Consider the following 19890-nt stretch of genomic DNA (forward strand, 5'->3'; position numbering starts at 1 on the left):
CAAAAGTTCAGATGAACAAACAAACATGACACGTTTGTTTGTATGCTGCAATTCGTCTGTCCTGGCAATATTATAGGAGTCCCCTTCACCCCACCCAGACAAGGCTGAGAGAGACGTAAATAGAAAACCCACTGATGATGGTCTCACTAACAATGGGACAAAATTACAGTGCAGACGGCCAATGCCTGTGCATGGACGACCTGCTAGTAAGTGCCATGGCCTGGGGCCATCTGTTCCACACATTTGCCTTTGGAGAGGCCTGGTTGAAATCAGAGCTTTCCATCAATACGTAAGCAATGGCAAAGTGCCCCGTAATTGGTAAATTCAATTTAATTTAAAGTCCGCCAACCATCCATGTCAATGCACACTCGATCAGATGCTGTTATGTTTATGAAACACAGCCAAAACTATAACGAAGCTGAATAACGAAATCAAACCTTAAGGTTATGGGCAGTGTAAGAAAATATGCACAACATAGGTTGTAATAATTATGATTATGTTTTGATTATTAACCCTGTTTACTTTCCTAATACATATTCCTGGTCTTAATGTGCATGATTAATCATGTTATTTCCAATTAAAATATTGTTTTCGTAATTTTATAAAAACGTAAAAACTTACTCCACCTCTGAAACGACTATGACTTCAACTAGGCCCATTGATCTATTCACTAATGTTAACCAATAGCCAATTAACATTCAGGTCTGGTTCCATTCTTATATGGAATGCCTACTTTCATGATTCAATCAAATCCTGATGGATAAAATCCAGTCCTCCCTTACATCTTTACTTTTAATTAAAACAGGTTGTTAATGCCCTTTCATATTGACTTAAAGGGCAATAGCCGTCTTTGAACGCATAGCATTTGAAGTTCATTAATGAAAACTTTGTGAAACATGCACACAATTAATTGACCAAAAATTAATTTACAAAAGAAAAAAAAAAAAATCTACATCAACTAAAAACAATCTCAGCCTCTCTTACCCTTTCTCGGCATTCACAACAATAGCACGTGGCTTATCCGCATCATCTTTTAGGACCTCTCCGATAAGGTGACCGTCCATGCGGTGGATGTTGATGGTGTTGGTGGCCTCGCAGGTCCAATAGACAGTGCGGCTGTAGGGGTCCAGACTCAGGTCATAGGGCTGCTTCGAGTGGAGACTTGTTGGGTTCATAACTGTAGATGCCTGAAAAAAGAAAAAAAAAACAAGAGTATTTAAATGTCCATCATTCATGCGATATGATTTACATCAAATTATTTACATCATTTTAATCATGTTGGTGACTATGCAGCATGTGTTAACATACATTACTTTTATACATTATACCATACATTACAGGGCAGGAATATTACTAATTAATCAAAGCATGTCACAATTAAAATACATTTACAAAAAATGCCCTCCAAGGCAACACGCTGTAACTATACATTTTGTCAGGTCTTGTAGATTCTAATCTGTTTGTGACAAATGAGTTTGCTTAAAGAGATAGGTCACCCCAAAATGAAAATTCTCTCATCATTAACTCCCTCTCATGCCATCTCAGATGTGTATGACTTTCTTCAGCAGAACACAAACAAATATTTTTTGAAGATTATCTCAGCTCTGTAGGTCCATACAATGCAGGTGAATGGTCTACCCAAGGAGGGTGTATAGATACCCAAGGAATAGAACTCTAAGAATGTAAGACAAATCAGAACCATCTCACTGCTAAGCAAAGAAGGCAAGATTTTCTTTAGTATCACGTCACGATGGCTAACTGTGTTCCTTCTGAAGAACAGCTATATTGAGACCTCCATTCTGAAGGGTGGGATCAATGGAGTGCCTGGCTGTTTGGAACACACTGGTGTGGTCACACAACTCATCAGGGAGGCACACAGAGGCAAAGGAGACCTGACTGTGTTGTGGCTGGACCTTGCAAATGCATATGGATCCATAACACACAAACTCGTTGAGCTTTCCCCATGTCGATATCATGTTCCCTGCAGAATCAAGGACCGTATTATGGACTGTTATGATAACTTCAGGCTAAGAGTCACTGCAGGGTCTGGCACATCACACTGGCATCTGCTTGAGAAAGGCATTATAACAGGCTGCACCATCTCAGTCATCATATTCACCCTTACCATGAATATGGTTGTCAATTCAGCATAGATAGAATGCAGGGGTCCTTTAACAAAGACTGGAGCATGACAGCCCCCAATAAGAGCAATTAGGATTGACCTGACTGTCACAACTACATCTGTCCCAGGTAGCAGGTGTATACTTCAAGGCCTAGAGAAGCTCATCACCTGGGCAACGTGATTAACCAACAAAATCAAGGTCTCTAGTCCTGAAGAGGGGGAAAGTAGTGGAAAGTTCCGGTTCTCACTGTCTGAAGCTACTATCCCATCCACTACAGAGCAGCGAGTCAAGAGCCTTGGGAAGATCTTTGACTCCAGAAAACGAGCTTGAGTCCTGGTTTAACAAGGTGGACAAAACAGGCCTGGATTTATCAGTATTCCATACTTTCCCGGATCCTGTGGTATCTGCTGATGTATGCATACCCATAACGACAGTCGAGGCCCTGGAGAGGAAGATCAGCAGCTAGTTGCGAAGATGGCCAGGCCTACCCTGTAGTCTGAGCAGTGCTGCTCTGTATGGCACAAGAAACATCCTGTAGCTCCCGATCAGTGGCCTCGCTGAAGATTTCATGGTACACCTCCTTAGCAGCTGCTCAAAAGCCCTTGGAGACAGGTGCTATTGCTGGCGCCATGACCAAGTGCTTAAGGTAGTTGCTAAGAGTGTAGCCACAGCCATCAACAGCAGCAAGGGTCACAACCAGCAAGAGACATTACGTTCCTCAGAGCTGAAGAGAAGCCCCATCTACAACCTAGAGCAAAGTCTGGTCTCCTCATCACTGCCATCAATTAGCAATTGGAAGTAGACCTGGAAAAGCAGCTGAAGTTCCCAGCACAGATAATTTCAACACAGCTTTGACCAGACATGATCATTGTTTCAGAGTCCATCAAGCAACTGATCATGCTGGAACTATCAGTAACCAGGGAAGAGTGTATGATGAGGCCAATGAGAGGCAGTACCAGGAGCTTGTGGAAGAGTGCAGAAAGCAAAGCTGGCAAACTCGCTGTGAGCCTGTGGAGGTGGGCTGTTGAGGATTCACAGGGCACTCACTCTGCAAAGCATTTACACTACTGGGTGTCACTGGGAAGACAAAGAGAAAGGTCATCAGATCTGCCTCAGAAGCTGCAGAGAAATCCACTAAGTGGCTTTGGATTAAGATGGCAGATCTGTGGGCGAATGCTGCTTGGACACAAGCTGAGGTCTGATCAACCCTGGCTGGGTCGCCTGGGCGAGTGTGTCTGATGTTGAAAGACCCAAAACACCAAATGACCCCAGGTTACATCACTGATGATCTTTCATCTGCTTAAGAAAGAATGTCATACACATCTGGGATGGCATTAGAGTGAGTAAATGATGAGAGAATTTTCATTGTTGGGCGAACCATCCCTTTAGTTATGCTTAGATAAAACACAGGAAGACTATTTTAGAATTACTAGTTACTGTATAGTTTTGTTTTTAACAGTGACCTGTGTGCCATCATCTCGGGCTCTGCGGATGTTCTGACGGCCATCCACCCAGTAGACCAATCGCTCTAGAGGATCGAAACTGATGGCTCGCAGATTCTTCATGACATGGATGGGCAGAATCATGTCTGGACTCTGTTCTCCCAAGACCATTCGACTGATGGAACTCTTCTGACTGAAGAGCAGGAAGCTAGAGGGTGCTGTTGAGCAAAGCAACAAGAGGGTGAGAATCATGGATGAAAATAGAGGCGTTTTGAATGAAATCCTAGCTTACTACTTACTGCATACTGCACAGTATATACTGCTTACTGCCTAATATTTACAATAGTATGTGAAAGAGAGGACATTACTACATGATCCCAAACCGCACACTATTTTACGTCATTTTGAAGTGTAAGTAGTGCGAGGAGTATGTTTACACTGAAAATGCAACAAAAAGAAGTGTACTACGAATACCCGGATGATTAACGTTTTCAGTGAGGAATGTTGGACACTTCTTGCAGTCTGTGCACGCGGCTTGCCGTACATAGCGGAAGGGGCAGAGTTAACGGCAGTGATGGTGATCTGACAAAATACTTGTAAATAATGGAGAATATGACAACTAGCAAAACTTCTTTAAAGACAGCACATTACAAAAGTGAGTTAAATGCTTTACCATCATACCATGCTGAGTGAATTTGTATGTTATTGGGATATAAGTGTTGAACTGAGGGTGGACAGCACACTAAAGCTATCAGCAACACAACGCTTGTGTTTGAAACGTAATTGCGTCAGCTGTTAAACGGAGAATGCTTCTGTGTAGTAAAAAAAAAACTTTAAATGTTCCATTTGGGATGATAATACACTTAGAAAATTCATACACTACATGGCTGAGTGCATAGTACATTTTGTTAGTGTATAGTGTGTCGTTTGGGACACAGCTAAAGTTCTCAACAGTAGTATGACACATTGTTGTCGTGTGACCTCACCAAAATAAAACTTTGTATTTTGCATTTTTAGTTCAATTTGCTTGGCAGTCCGGTCAAACAATGAATTGAAATAGAGACGTAAAACCTTCTATAACAATTTCAGGTTTATTTGTCAAACTGGAAATGGAAGGAAAAGTCATGCAAATTGCCATGTGGGATACAGTAGTCTGTGCTGTATGCTCTGTTATCTACTGCACATCTGAAAAATTTACTTGTTCATCCAGGTATTCCATACATACCAACAAGTTGCATAATTTAACAGTACTAATGTATAAAATACAGAAAAGTAAGAGTATTATGCTAGTATGCTATTGTGAACATAGCCAGAGTTAGACCAGCACAGGTCAGCAATGGACTTTCTGATGCCAACTCCATTCCTTTAACATGAAGGTGAAGGTCATGACTAACAGCTAATGCAATCATCCAAACTAAGCTCAATTAGGCTTTCTCTCAAGGCCATGGAAGAATGAAGAAACATGAGAGTGTTTAAAAGTAGGAACACAATAATGTTGCCAAGACCTCTGTACCCTTGGCCAAACGCTCTCAACGTGCTCCCTGGCTCGCTCATTTTATCCAAGTTCTGTCATTTTTAAGCTTATAAGGAATTAAATGCATATGACTGAGTTTTACATGGCCCGGAGCCATTGTTTTCTAATGTAGTTTCAATCTGTTAACTATATGCTTAAAGACTATGACTCACTTTAACATCAGTAAAACCCAATGAACATTATGGCTGAGAAGCAATAGATTACTTTGCCCCCAATGGCTGGTTAAGTCTGTATACAATGTAATAATAAAATACCTCTTATTAAACTAAACATTTTAATAAGAGTACAACAATCTTTAAACAAGAAGTTACTGTTGAGCAGTTGACATTTAAGAAAAAATATGACTGCTCTGCCAACGAAATTAGTTTGAAAAGGGGCCAAAAAAGCATCAAGCACTGCGATACAATGTACGATTTAAATGCAGAGAACCACAGAATTGGAATTTTACACAATGATTTCAGACAAAGTAAAATTGAAAAAAATTGAAATGTTCTAGTGCTGTTTTATAAAATAAACACTCCTGTAACACAGTTTGTCCAATAAAATTATAATTAGGTCGTTCTTTGCGTCTAATTTGTTGAAGCATTATTTGAGAACCATTTGGTCTATCAAAAAGCTTTTGATAATTTTTTATCTTGAGTGTCCCTAGATAATACATGTCAAATATTATGCAAATTGTATTTACGGTCTAAGAGGAGTTTGTAAATAATAGGTATTCAGTGAAATTTAAAATGGCAAACAGAAAGTGAGGCTCACCAAAGAAAATTTGGCATCAGTCGGCATGACCCAAGGAAGCTAACAACATAAGTCTCATGACAAAAGGCCACATTTTTCTCTATTATAAGCATTTCATTATATCTTTTAACCATTATGTGGTGCTGTCCCCTAACTCTCTAAGTACCTTCAGGGCATGGCCCCGATGATACAAACCAAATTTTGCAACGATACGTGTTTGTAAAATACAGCATTTTAAAAACGGCTAATTCCCAATATGGCTGACACTCTTGTAACACTGTTTGTCCAATAAAAATAGTGGAACAGACTGTTGTAATTTCTAAAATGTGATTAAGGAATTGCAATCAAAATCTAGAACACAAACAAGTCTATAGCCAAACACCTTGAGTCCAATATCTAACATTTGCCCTCCAAACGCTAATACTCACAGCTGCAGTTGCGTCCGTTTGCCTCTAGGGTATAGTGAGAAGCACAACGACACTGGGCTCCAGAGGGTGATGCCAGGCAAAGATGAGCGCAAAGGCCATTGTTCTGCGAACACTCGTTGGCGCCATCTTGTCTGGAGGAGTGGAAAACCAGAATGTCCATTACGTACTCAAGGTTTCCCTGCACCATTGTTCGGTTCAGCCCAGTACGCTTGTCTGCCCGCTCAATACTGCGCAGGTTCCAGTCCGTCCAGTAGATGTAGTCGCGGTATTGGGTGAGGCCAAACGGATGGGGAAGATCATCGGCCACTATTTCCCTCAGCAAACCTGAAGACGTTAAGCAACCTTTTAGATTATCAGAAGAGGTTGGACCATTCAATGTTGTAATTCAAAGCTATTTCTTTTCAATTTATGTATTTGGCAGGTGTTAAAAAAGCCAGATGCAGCACAACCAATAGAACAAAATGCAGGTGTCTCGAGACACATTTTTTAAAGTTAAAGGTTTGCATGCACCTTTATCAAAAACAACACACACAAAAAAAAAAAACGCCCATGATTTTGACTTTGCTAACACCATGTTGTATCAAATTAGCTACATCTAAATAATTAGGTTACACAATTAATTAGGCATTGATGATGAATCATACTAAGGTTTTCAAAACCTTGGACAGAATCACAATTCAAGCAGTTTGCCACCTTGCATGTTTGTAGACTCAATCATGCAGGTGTCCAGGTCTGTCCAGTAGAGCCGGTGGTCGATGTAGTCAATTGTAAGTCCATTGGCTCGGCCCACTTTGTCTACCAAAGTAACGATATTACTGCCATCCATGTGAGCGCGAGCTATCCTGGGACGACCGCCCCATTCAGTCCAGTACATGTACCTGCAAACCCAAATCATTACAACAGATTACTTGAGCTTATATTGAAAAAAAGCTATTTGTATTTATTTATCTATCAAGTACAATATGCTTTAACATCACACTGTGATAAATGTATAGATTTATTTAAATGGAAAATATTCAGGTTGTTTAAAAGAAAACTAGGAACCAAAGAATACACCAAAATGAAAATGTTAAAACATCCCTATATTTGACATATTTGTATTAATAGTAAATATTTAGTTATCTAACTACTTGATTTATTATTACAAATTGCTTGATAAATATATTATATTTATTAATAATGCACACACTAATCAGCCACAACATTAAAACCACCGGCCTAATATTGCCACAAAAACAGCACCAACCCACATCTCAGTATAGCAAGTCATCCATGTGATTATCTAATCAGCCAATCATGTGGCAGCAGTGCAGTGCATAAAACCATGCAGATAGGAGTTTCAGTTAATGTTCACATCAATCATCAGAATGGGGGAAAAATGTGATCTCAGTGATTTGGACCGTGGCATGATTGTTGGTGCCAGATGGGCTGGTTTGAGTATTTTTTTATCTGCTGATCTCCAGGGATTTTAATGCACAACAGTCTCTAGAATTTACTCTGAATGGTGCCAAAAACAAAAAACATCCAGTGAGCGGCAGTTCTGCAGATGGAAACTGCCTTGTTGATGAGAGAGGTCAACAGAGAATGGCCAGACTGGTTCGAACTGACAAAGTCTAAGGTAACTAGTAGAAGAATAGCATCTTCTGAGATACAGGTGTGTGCTGTTTTGATGGCACGAGGGGGACCTACACAATATTAGGCAGGTAGTTTTAATGTTGTGGCTGATCAGTGTATTTATTTATCATTGATTTATTAATAATACATTTTACTAAATTTTAAAATACACACAGCAGCATAATAAGCTAAATAAATTGTATTTAATATTATTAAATAATCTTTAAATTCATATTAACATATTATGCGATTCATTACGTTTTTACTATAATACAAATATACTTTTCTTAATAGTACATATTTATTTAGTTTTTATTTATTAATTACCATTTTATTTTTAAAATACACAAACCAGCATAATAAACTAATTTAATCTTATTTAAAAAATATAAATATTAATAATTTAAATTAATATCTGTTCTTAAAGTTTTTATTTGATTTAAGTTATAACTATTTATTAAATAGATGTTTGTATTAATGTCATATTTTTGGTTTTTATTTATTAATTAATATTTATTAAATAAACTACATTAATTGTGTTTAATATTTAATAAATTTTAAGAATTTTTATTTACATAATTTATAAGTTATTATTTGATTTAAGTTTACAAATTATTATAAAAATAAATATATGAATTAATACTACATAGGTTTAGTTTTGATTTATTAATTATTCCTATTAAAATAAAAATGACACAAATTCATATTATTTCATATTTAGCAAATAGTAAGAAAGTTTTATTAAAATTAAAAAGTTATTATTTGATTTATTTAGTTATTAAAATTTTAATTAATAAATAGCACATCACAAAAAAAAAGGCGAGTGCCCCATGTGCTCCCCCTCCTCAGCTGTCTGTGTTAAACGATACAGATATTATGCTTTCCACATATTGGGTAAGCAAGATTTGAAAAAATGTCTTTCCATTCCCTCAACCCACTCATTTACACCACTGGGCTAAGAGTCAACACCTCTCAATGTTAAGGTGAGAAGAGACAATGGAAAAGAATGTGTAGGCTAATAGAGACAGTCGTTCTTCAGAAGCCAAAGGAATGCCTGCTGGGTGCTTGAGGACATGACTTCACTCCTGTGAGCCACATACAGGGACTGTGGCATGTTGCCACTTGTCTTCTGCCACACATACAACTTGATGCCCTAAGGGAGTGCTGTAATACCAATGACTGAGTGTGGGTTTAAGTGTGAGAGTATGCATGGGTTTTATGTGCAGATATTAAAAGTTGTGGTAATTATTGATTAGTATACTTCCAGAGGGTTACAAAATGAAAGAGGCATATGGTTAACCAAAACACAAGATGGGATGAATACTATGCACTACAGTGCCTGTACAAGATGGCATATGCTAGGTTAAAAGTAGTATGCAATGAATTTTAAGGGCACAGTACAGCTGAAATACTTGGAACCATGTCCTGGCAGTATGTGCTCTAAGCATATTGAGCCATGGTGCTCATACTGGGAACACAGGTTTGAATCTGACTCACTTTGTGTGTGGATTCTTCCTGACATTTCATGTCAGCTTTCTATGTTTATCAATAAAATGACAAGAGGCCTAAAACAATAAAAAAAAAACTTAAGGTGATTTACTGGTCTTAGCTGGTTTAGATGGTCTTCCAGCCAGGCGAGGATGGTTTTCAGCTGGTTTAGAAAACAAGTGCCCAAAATCCCTTTATAATGATCAAACTAGACCAGCTTGACCAGTGGAAAACCGCTTATTCACCAGCATTCCAGGTTTTTCAGCATAGAAATAATAGCTGAAGTAAATAAATATGTCCTGCTTCAAGAAGTAATTTGTTAGAAACAACTGAAAATGTATGGCTGCAATGCACTGAAGAAATTGATCATACCCATTAGCTGGGTCCAAAGCAAGAGAGCGAGGGTTGTCCAGGTCTTTGCAGACCAGCACTTGTCGGTACTGGCCATCCAGGCGAGCCACCTCAATACGATTGGTGCCAGTGTCAGCCCAGTAGAGGTTTCGGCCCATCCAGTCCACGGCCATGCCCTCTGGATAGTCCAAACCAAACTCAATCACTGGTTCAACCAAACTGCCATTCATGAAGGCTCTGCTTATAGTCTAAAAAAAACAATCAAGTTAGCCGCCAAGCGCTAATGCAAAAGCATAAATAAACAATGAAATGACTTGACAAGCACAGTTTTCTTTTCTGTGTTGACCTTTTTTTGTTTTCCATTTTCCTGTCAGAGGGAAGTGGTATAAAGAGGAGGAATTGCTCATTCTAGGTGTAAATACGTAATACAAAAATGTAAATATGCCCATGGGTTCTAGATGAGTCATCAATAATTTGGTCAGTTTTTCCAGAAGATAAAAACTTTGAAGGTTCTCCTGCCCCTGTCGAAATTGAATGTGACATGAGTGATTTCTTTCTCCTATCCCAGCAAAAAAGGAATAGTTTACAAAAAATGTAATGAATTCACAGTACTTAATACTTTACTTAAAACAATTTAAGTTATAAAAAAACTAAAAACCATTAAAAACCAATTGTGTGAGTTGGGGGCAGGACTATCTACTTGTTTCGGCAACCTGGAAAAACTGTTTTACAACAGTCATTATTTTTGAAATCCAGTTTGGTGACACCAAGTACAAGTTTGAAGTGTCTAAGGCAATCATAACCACATCATCCTAAAAAAAAAAGAACTTTTATAAAAGAAAACACTTTAAATCAATGTGATAAAAAATAAAAAGTCTCATTCTGTACCTTGGTGCTGACATCAGTCCAGTAGATTCTGTTCTCTAATACGTCAAAGTCCAGCGCTGAGGCCTCCTTGACCCCTGTGAGCGGAATAGGCACATCATTGCTGTTGGTGCCCAGAGAAATGCTGCGGATGTCAGCGCGATTAGTGAAGAGCAGGAAGGCCTCTGGCACCACACACGTCCGCAGGTCACTCAAAAGCTCCAAGCCCATTGGGCAGGCACAGCTCAGACCTTGAGGTCGATGGAAACACAGATGACTGCAGCCACCATTGTTTTCTGCACAACCATTGGTGCCTGAAAAAAAACAAAACCAACAAATGTTTCACGAAAGGCACTGACCTCATATCCTTATAACCATGCCTAGACTGAACCTGAAGACTTTTCAGATTTTCTGAGCTAATTTTGGGGGAAACTCTGCAGAATGGACTTTCACCATTACACTAGGTTAGGTTTAACAGATCTGAATAGTGTTTAAAGCATATGATCTTACCAGAAGTTTCTATGACTTTCGTGGCTTTGAGACCCATGAGGTCAGGAAGCTGCTCGACAATGATATCACGGGTGGCATTGGCGATGTGAACTCGTTCTATGCTCCTCCTCTGCCAGTCCGTCCAGTAGATATATTCTCCCAGCAGCGTAAAGCCAAAGATATGGGGCAGTTTGTCCTCTAGAATGGTCATCCTATTAGTGCCATCCACATTTATTACCTGTGAATAAAATGGGAATGCTACGATGGGTAATGCTGGGTAAAAACAGAAACGATGTGCAAAAGTACATATTTAAAAAATGTTCTAGTCAGTGGGTGGCCTGAATGACAAGTCAAATAATTGGCCTTAAGGAAACCCTGAATAACTAGGGTGGTTTCTAGCTCACTTGGAAGCAAGATGCATTCATTAGGGGGTGTTTACATAAAGCATGTTCTTGTGTAAAAAAACAGTTAAGGCTAGGGTATACTTTATATGTTACGATACATCGAACGTTCAGCCTTTCGAAGTATACTAGCGGCACATGGTACAATAAAATATAATTTGACCTTTAAACAGAGCACAATTGAATGGAATAAAATATATTGAAGTATTTTAACTGTCTTAAAAAACACTGTTAAATATGGAAGACATTAAAAAAAAAAAAACATGACATAATAGCAAAAGACATCAATCTGAATTTGTATGGCAATACTGGTGGGATTGAATTTAAAGAGGCAACTTCTCGCAAGTTTTACTGCACAAACTTTCTATCAGCTATAACAAAGCACACTGCCATCACTATAACCGAAGACAATTAAATAAAAATAACAAAACTACAAAAATAAATACGTCAACCTCACCAATATCCTATTCGGTTGTTGGACAACTAGTGACTAGTCAAACATTATGACCCATCCCAAACAGAACTACGCATTGACACATTCAGCAAAGCACAAATACATCCTCTACATCCCGATCGCATCTCTTTTGTATTTATACATAAATTATTGACATTCGTAGGTGGTCAGATCAAATAATTGCAATTAACAGCTCAAAATGGGAAACAAATGGCAAATGAACAAATCAGCCTAGATCTGTTTACGCTCGCCAAACAGCTGTACACCACATGCACCATTGGACAGATCTACAAATGCTCAGATATTTAAACTACCATAATTGCAGTCTCCTAATCCAAACCAGCTAGGATTTCCCAGTTGTGGAAAAAAGCAACCAAATATGTAACTGCCAGAAGTGTAGATATTTTAAGTCATTACAGAGTATGCAAGCTCGAGCATGACTTTGAATCTTTCCGTTTAAAATGAACAGGTTTTTTTTCACTAAAGGAAGGCTACACAATAATCCAGCCAAGGATTATTGAACGGGTGAACGTGACAAAATAAGATTGCAGTAGCAAGGGTAGCATTACAGAAGGAAATAAAGCAAACTGATATAGGGAGTGGAGCCAAGACATGCCCGAGTCTAAGAAAAAAAAGAGAATGAGAAAGAGATAGAGTGAGTGACAGACAGGAGGTTGAAACCAAGTGGGTTGCTGGGAAATGGGTTTGTTTCTGAAAAGGTTGCAATTACCATTTCTGGAAACAGTCCTGACATTACTACTTCTCAAAACATGCCTCTAGAAATAGACCGCTTTCCATTTTTACATTTGGCAAATGGGTGTCATTTGAAGTAAAGTCTACCCACCTAATCAAATACATTTGGTAAAAGCTGTAAACCAGTGAAAAAAAATAAATGTATAATAAAAAAACATTTGAAAGAGAGCTACCAGCTTTATCCAAACAAATTACAAATTTCAGCAACTGATAAATAACACACTGGCTTCAAATGTGTGCCAAATGGGTTGATCAAATATTCCACAGCAATTCTTACTCTGAAATTTTAACGGATTAGCCACATCTAATGCCACAGTATAATGTTGATAAATACACATGTGACCGCACATTCAATATTAATGTGCCAAGCTGACATTTTGTCTTATGAAACATGAACTGGTGGAATAATTGTTTCATTTGATTATTTACTATTAATAAATGTAACAATTTATGGAACATTGGTGTCTTCCATCATTGGTGTCTTCCATCATCAGTTGGTGTCGTTGTAAGTCTGTGAAAAAAGCTTAAAGCTATCTAAGCTGGTTTGGTTGTCTTTGAAGGTTTAAGCTAGTCTAGCTGGTCTCCAAGCCTGGCCAAGCTGGTGTTCAGCTAGTTTAGCTGACAAGAGCCTAAAACCCCTTTAAAACCAGCAAATCAGAACAAACTGGTAGACCAGCAGACCATCTTAGACTGGTTAAAGCTGTTTTTTTTTTCAGTATGGAAAAACAATAAGCCACTCTAGGCTGTGCGTTATTGGTTTTACCACAGTAAAACAACCCTTGTGCATGGTAAAATCACAAGAAACAATCTCATGTGGCTTATTGTTCATTTCACCATTTATAGTGATTTTTTTTAAAGATAAGAGAATTGCTGGTTTATTTCTTCTTTAAAAAGATGTGCATTTCATACACACGTCACAATGAAGTCATTACTGGAATACATCCATATTTTTTTCATGTTGCAAAAGGCATTGGGAGATTTTGTCACTCTATACCTGTGCAATAAGAAACTAAGTAATGCAGAAGGATTCAATGTTTTTTTTTTGACTATTTTAACTGCCTGCAGTCAGATGTCTTTGTTTGCTGAATGAAACCCATGACAGTTTCCTCGATCATGTCTTCCCCCTGAATAATGAATGAGATTATAAACGCTCAAACGAGCAGGTCAAGACTGAGTGAAAGGCGTATTAATGCATCATATTGTTTGTGGGTAATGCAGATCTTCAAACAAAGACTTCCTGTGTACTGTCATTCCCAACCCCAAGTTCTTCCTGTGAGGACTGTTTTGAGGGGGGTAGTGGGGGGTTACTGGGGCGGTTGCCAGCAGCTGCCTGGAAGGTGTGTCCACCTGATTTATTTCTGTAGTTTAGACCTTTGCTTCCAACAAAGCCGGCAAAGTGGTGAAAGTAGTATGCAAAAAAATAAAAAGGAACAGAAAAAAAATAAGCACACATTATTTTAAATTAGCACCTTCCTTGTTAAGTTTCATCAAAAATCTAGAAGAATCTTATGGGTGGTTGGGGAGGAAGCTGGTACATATGCCTCTTAGGCGGAAAACTGATGAGGCAAATGCAATGTTTGGAATAACATACTACAATAATATTTGCAATGTTTTAGCAGTATGAAGTATGTATACTGTGCACAGTAAGCACATTTTCTGTATGCATGGAATACCCAAATGATCTACATTTGCCAAAATGTGCATTATACAGCGAAGCACAATGCGTGAGAAACAATATCAGACAATGCAACTTGACCTTCCATTTCGAGAATGACCACTGAAAACAATGTCTTTGATGTCTTTGATAGAAAGGAGGACTTTGGGCAAGTTAAAAGTTCCATAAAGTATTACATACTACTTAAAATAAATAGTATGTAGTATGCAATATGAAATACACAGAATGCATTATGCTAGTTTTCAATTCTGAACATAGCAAAATACTGTCTTTGAAGAGACGGTGGACTTGTGGATGGACTGTTGGGTATTCTAGTGCTGGAACCTGATGACTTGAGGCAGCTTGAGGAAAAGGGCAGGGATGGGGAGAAAGTTGAAGCTGTTGTTAAAGCCTCCTCTTTCCACAGAGTCTGAGACAGCGGAGGCGCTGACACTCTGGAGGAATGCTAACAGACACAGACAGTGGGCTGAAACCACAATGGCACATTTTTGTTACCCTCCTCTTAACACATAGACGTCTCAAGGGCAGAAATCGAGCACCTTCTTGATGAATACAGACTTTTCTCAACCCTGGAGAAAGGTTAGGAGCTCAGACAAATATATCAAAGTACCATGGTATTATCATTGGATACCATCATGTACTATGGTACCATCTGCCAAAGTACTTGTTTTGTAAGGGATGTGATAACATGCGTTTCAAGCTGCCTCCTGAAAAGGCCGCAACAGGTTTTTTTTTTTTTTTTTTACAGAGGAGAGGCCCCATGACAACAGAAGTGTTTGGTTTTTCACACTTCCTTTACACAACCAGGTAAAGTGGCTGTACAACAATGACAGAAAGTAATGAGGCTTGTGGACCTTGCACATTTGCCTCAAGTATTGTATTCTATGTTTTAAACAATTCTACCAGACAATTAAACAAGACCAGCTCAGCCAGACTGGGGGACCAGTTTAAACCAGCTAAGACCACCATGGCCAGACTGGGAGATCAGCCTTGAACAGCTCAGACCATCTTGGCCAGACTGGGAGATCAGCTTTGAACAGCTAAGAGCATCTTGGCCAGACTGCAAGACCATCATAAACCAACTAAGACCAGGCTGGGAGATTTTCTTAAACCAGATAATACCATCTTGGCCAAGCAGGGAGGTCAGCTTCAACCAGCTAAGACAACCTTGGCCAGACTGGGAGACTGGGATTTAAACCAGCTTAGACATGCTAATCTGGGGTAGATCATCAGCTTTAACCAGCTAAAACCAGTTTGGTTATGCTGGGAGACCAGTTTATACCAGCTAAGACCAGCAAACCATCTTAGGCTGGTTCAAGCTGGGGGGTTTTTCAGCAGGGGTATCGGGGTAATTTGTTTTGTCAGCTCAGGATTGTAAGTGCTCAAAAAGTTCTTCAAAGGTCAATTAAACCAGAACATTTTCACTCGCACGTAAAATCTGCACACTTTGTGACTCTAGTTTCAAACAGTGCAATTAAAAGTGCATAAATTTTGTGAAGGATACGGTTTATACAGTCTTAAACATGCAAGTTAGTCTTTTCTCAAGCTTTCGTCAAGAAAACAAAAACTGGGGTTTTGCCCAATGTTCCCACGGAGTGAGGTAGGATTTTTTTCCACTTGTGTAATCAGGAGTTTTATTGTATGGCATACCTTGCCGACATCTGTTTTCCCTTTTCTGCTCAGCGTTGGACATTTTTCCTCTTGCACTGACCCCTCCTGTCCACTCCACCACTTCATCTCAGCAGCATTCTTCAAATCCCAATCTCCAAATCAGACTTGCTTGGTTGTTTCAGAGGGAGTTGAGTGAAAGGAAAAGGGTGGAGTGCTACCAAACTGATTCTTTGTCTCAAAACTTTGCTGATGTGTCACAAAAGTCCATACAGTCACCCCAAAACATCCCTTTCAGTGTCCAAATACATTTTGGGGCCATGACCACCTCACTTTTGGACCTTGCTCTCCATGTGCTTCGTCAAGAAATCAATTTGCAGATTATTAATTTTGAGAGCAGGTAAATCTTCCTGATGTATGGAAAGGAGGGGGAGTGGGTGGAAGAGTGAAATGTGGGGAACCAGTTGGGGGAAGGTGAGGCCCAATAAAAAGCATGGTTGCCAACACACAGTGAGGCCTCTGTGTTTAAGGAGTGGCCAGCTGCCGAGCCTACTTTAGACCCCAGCAAACCAGAGCAGGTCTCGGAGGTCACCCAAGCACACAATAGAAAACCCTGAGGGAACGGCAGACCCACACTTTAGATACTTTGATAAAAACCATCAGAATAAGTCAAACGAAATGTTTCCAAGGTAACCATAGTTCCACCAAAATACAAGAGTTACCACTAGCGAGTCAATACATTTACATGCACCGTTAAAATCTCTCTACAGTGGGTTTTTGCATAGTCGAGTTCTGTTATTCAACTGTCTGACAAAGTGTACATGACAACACATAATCGAGTATTTGAGGGAAGGTTTAATAAATGTAGCACATCACCTGTCTTTTAAAAGATGCGCACTACTGCAAGACCAGTTGTGATCGTGATAACGTGTACATGCTCGATGAAGCCAAACTACCATAGCATTTTTAGGTCTGTTATTTAGACTTTGCAAAAATCAGCCTGGTACAATTTCAGATGTACTTAAGCATTTACAAAAATTAAAAAAAGATGATTATTTCTTTATTGTCTGAATGAAATATAAATGTACCGACTGATCTATTGACTGATATCATCAAATCTACACAGGCTCCATTTCCAGCAGCCATCACTCCAACACCATATCAGTAATCATGCTAATTGCTAATTTGGTCCTCGAAAATCACTTGCGATTATATCAAACACAGTTGAAAGCTATTTGGTTTGTTAAATTAAACTTTCTTTGTTTGTGAGTTGCCACAGTATGCAATAGCATATGCATGTCTTAAGGTCAATATTAGCAAAACAAAATTCTTTCTCTAGAAACTTGTCAGTCAATCATTATTTTGAGGAATGAAGACTATACAATGCTTGAAATTGCCCCCAAAAAAGAAATGATGAGTTCATACAAATGTGTCAACTTTTGTGACAAAGGACAACTGGCTCTAACAAGGACAGAAAGAGATGTGGAAGGCCAGATGTACAACTAAACAAGAGGATAAGTACATCAGAGTCTCTAGTTTGAGAAAGATGCCTCACATGTCCTCAGCTGACAGCTTCATTGAATTCTACCCGCTCAACACCAGCTTCATGTTCAACAGTAAAGAGAAGACTCAGGGGTGCAGGCACTATGGGAAGAATTGCAAAGAAAAAGCCACTTTTGAAACCAAAAAACAAAGATAAATGTTAGAGTGGGCAAAGAAACACAGACAGATAAACAGATAATTGGAAAATAAATCGGCATCGAGCAAAAACTTTCTAGAATATCGCCATATAAATTTTAGCTTGAACTGCCCACCCCTTCAACAGATTTAAAAATGCAGTATTTTCTGTTTTCATATGTTGTAGTGAATGTGTGTACATCTTATTTGCTAATTGGCATTATAATAGCTCAGCTAGTAAAAACCTCAAATCCTTATTTCAACAACAATACAACTACAGGAACTTGATATTAGCCACCACAGTCAAAGAAAGGAATGAAACAAAATAACACAATTTAACAAGCGCATAAACCAAAAAGACGTCTCAAGTGTTTTTAGACCATTTGAAGGCGATTCTATTTTATTTTTTGCTTTTGGTGGTAATCATAAAACTTTTGAATGCATAACATCAAGGTGGATTAGCATGCAAGAAAACGCATCCTTGAAGTCATTTCTATTTCACTAAATATTCTGTGTTCCACGTAGCTATATTCATGAGCTGGCTAATAAATTGCATCTGTGTAGAACAAAAACATGCACTTTGATGGTCCCTCTGTCAGCAGGGGTCTTTATTCTGGCATACAAAAATGCTATTCAATTTTTAGAGAGACAATTAGACATGGCCATCGAAACTGAAAGAGGGTGTGTCTTCTTTCTCTTTGGCTGTCCTTTTTTCACTTCACTGAGAATTATGCCTTGAGAATACAGAGTACAAACCCTATTTTTGATGAGGGAAAATGCAACAAAACGTACAAAAGGTAAGCCCTGAAAAAGTCTCATCAATTCTGTAAAAAGTCAAGACGCTGGGGGCTTTTATTAAAGCCAGATTGTAAAAAGTGTCCTGGCACCAGGGTGCCAAGCAAATTCACTATAAATGCAAGCGATTGTGAAAGCAAGACCTCCTTAAACATAGATCTGAGGCAAAAGAGAAAGAGAGAGTCAACAGACATAACTAAATGAACGCTGAGCTCATCAGAAAAGCATTTCTCTCTATAGTACAGATATGTTAAACTCATGTACATGGAGTTAATTCACTTGTTCACGCATCAAAATTATTGGACGGGAACATGAAACCTTGTGCACACCACGTAAATGTACTTTCTCTGTTTGGTTTCCTGAGGAGCTACCTGACATATTTTTCAAATACACAAGTCAAGAATAAAATCCTGCAAAATAACCTCCCATTTCTGTGTGAGTTTTGAAACATCATACGATTTCACCTAAGGTTTAGCCGGCTCTTCTGACGAGCCAGCTCAGCTGTAGATGATATTATCTATTTTATCAGTTGTTCGTTTGTCTAGGCCAACAACAGCACTGCCTTAATTCAAACAGAATGACTGACCGGTCCAACCCTTGTGCCTCGTCTATTCCACTCGGTGCAGCGTTTGCACTTCCTCTGACTTTGATTGAGCTTGGGGAGGCGAATGCCGATAAGCTTCCCAATGAGAAACGCTGGCGGATCAAAAAGTGAGTAAAAGATTCAGTGATGTATCTTGCCGGTTGTGAAAATACAAAAATATGGACTTATGTTCTAGCAGGTCATCCGCATGCTGACGGCTCCCACGAGCTACTGGAGCCCTGAGAGAGAAGTTATCATTCCCATGGCCTTGACTAAGAGCATGCAGCACATATCAACATGGTAAACAGTGGAAAAATAGCATTCACAGATATTTATTATATAAGCCATATTGAGCAAATTCAATCCATTGAGCCATTGTTTTTGCATGACTTGAGATTTAAAAGTGATGTTGAAATGAGGACGCCACTGCAAAGAATAATGTCCAGTATTTGTTGTCTGGTTCTCCAGGAAAATATCTTAAACATTCTTAAAACAAGACAAATACCCTGAATGCACTGTAAGTTTTATAAAAGTGTCTGTCAAATTCATCAATGTAAACATATTTAAAATGTTTAAACTGTGTAGCCAGACTTGAGGAGTAGAGCTCTTATGTTTAGACAACGAACAGTAAGATGAGAAGGTCAGACAGTTGAGAGAAAAAGTTGTCATCTTAACTAAACAGTCATAAATGCTATATTTAAGACTATATAAGTGTGACAGCAGTGGATATAATTAAATTCATTGTGCTTTGAGCAAACCACACAATTCTAAAATTTCAAAGATTGATTTTATAATCTTTTATAATCAAAGCAAATTGGATTCATAATTTTTTGGAAATTTCAGACCGGATGGCACCGTGTTGTAATAAACAATACA

General features: G+C 38.7%; 1 protein-coding gene across 1 annotated transcript in view; it reads right to left on the reverse strand.

Annotated features, from left to right (window-relative positions):
- Positions 1 to 980: 980 nt before the first annotated feature.
- The window catches only part of LOC127640236 (low-density lipoprotein receptor-related protein 5-like), a 66032-nt gene continuing 47122 nt past the window's right edge, over positions 981 to 19890 (reverse strand). The window contains exons 9-15 of the mRNA XM_052122688.1: positions 11090 to 11306; positions 10604 to 10893; positions 9737 to 9963; positions 6956 to 7140; positions 6263 to 6586; positions 3587 to 3783; positions 981 to 1187 (exon numbers count right to left, since the gene is read on the reverse strand). Of these exons, the coding sequence (XP_051978648.1) occupies positions 981 to 1187; positions 3587 to 3783; positions 6263 to 6586; positions 6956 to 7140; positions 9737 to 9963; positions 10604 to 10893; positions 11090 to 11306 (1647 nt within the window). The remainder of the gene's footprint in view (positions 1188 to 3586; positions 3784 to 6262; positions 6587 to 6955; positions 7141 to 9736; positions 9964 to 10603; positions 10894 to 11089; positions 11307 to 19890) is intronic.

The sequence above is a fragment of the Xyrauchen texanus genome, chromosome 49, assembly GCF_025860055.1.
Source record: "Xyrauchen texanus isolate HMW12.3.18 chromosome 49, RBS_HiC_50CHRs, whole genome shotgun sequence".
NCBI classification, from domain to species: Eukaryota; Metazoa; Chordata; class Actinopteri; order Cypriniformes; family Catostomidae; genus Xyrauchen; species Xyrauchen texanus.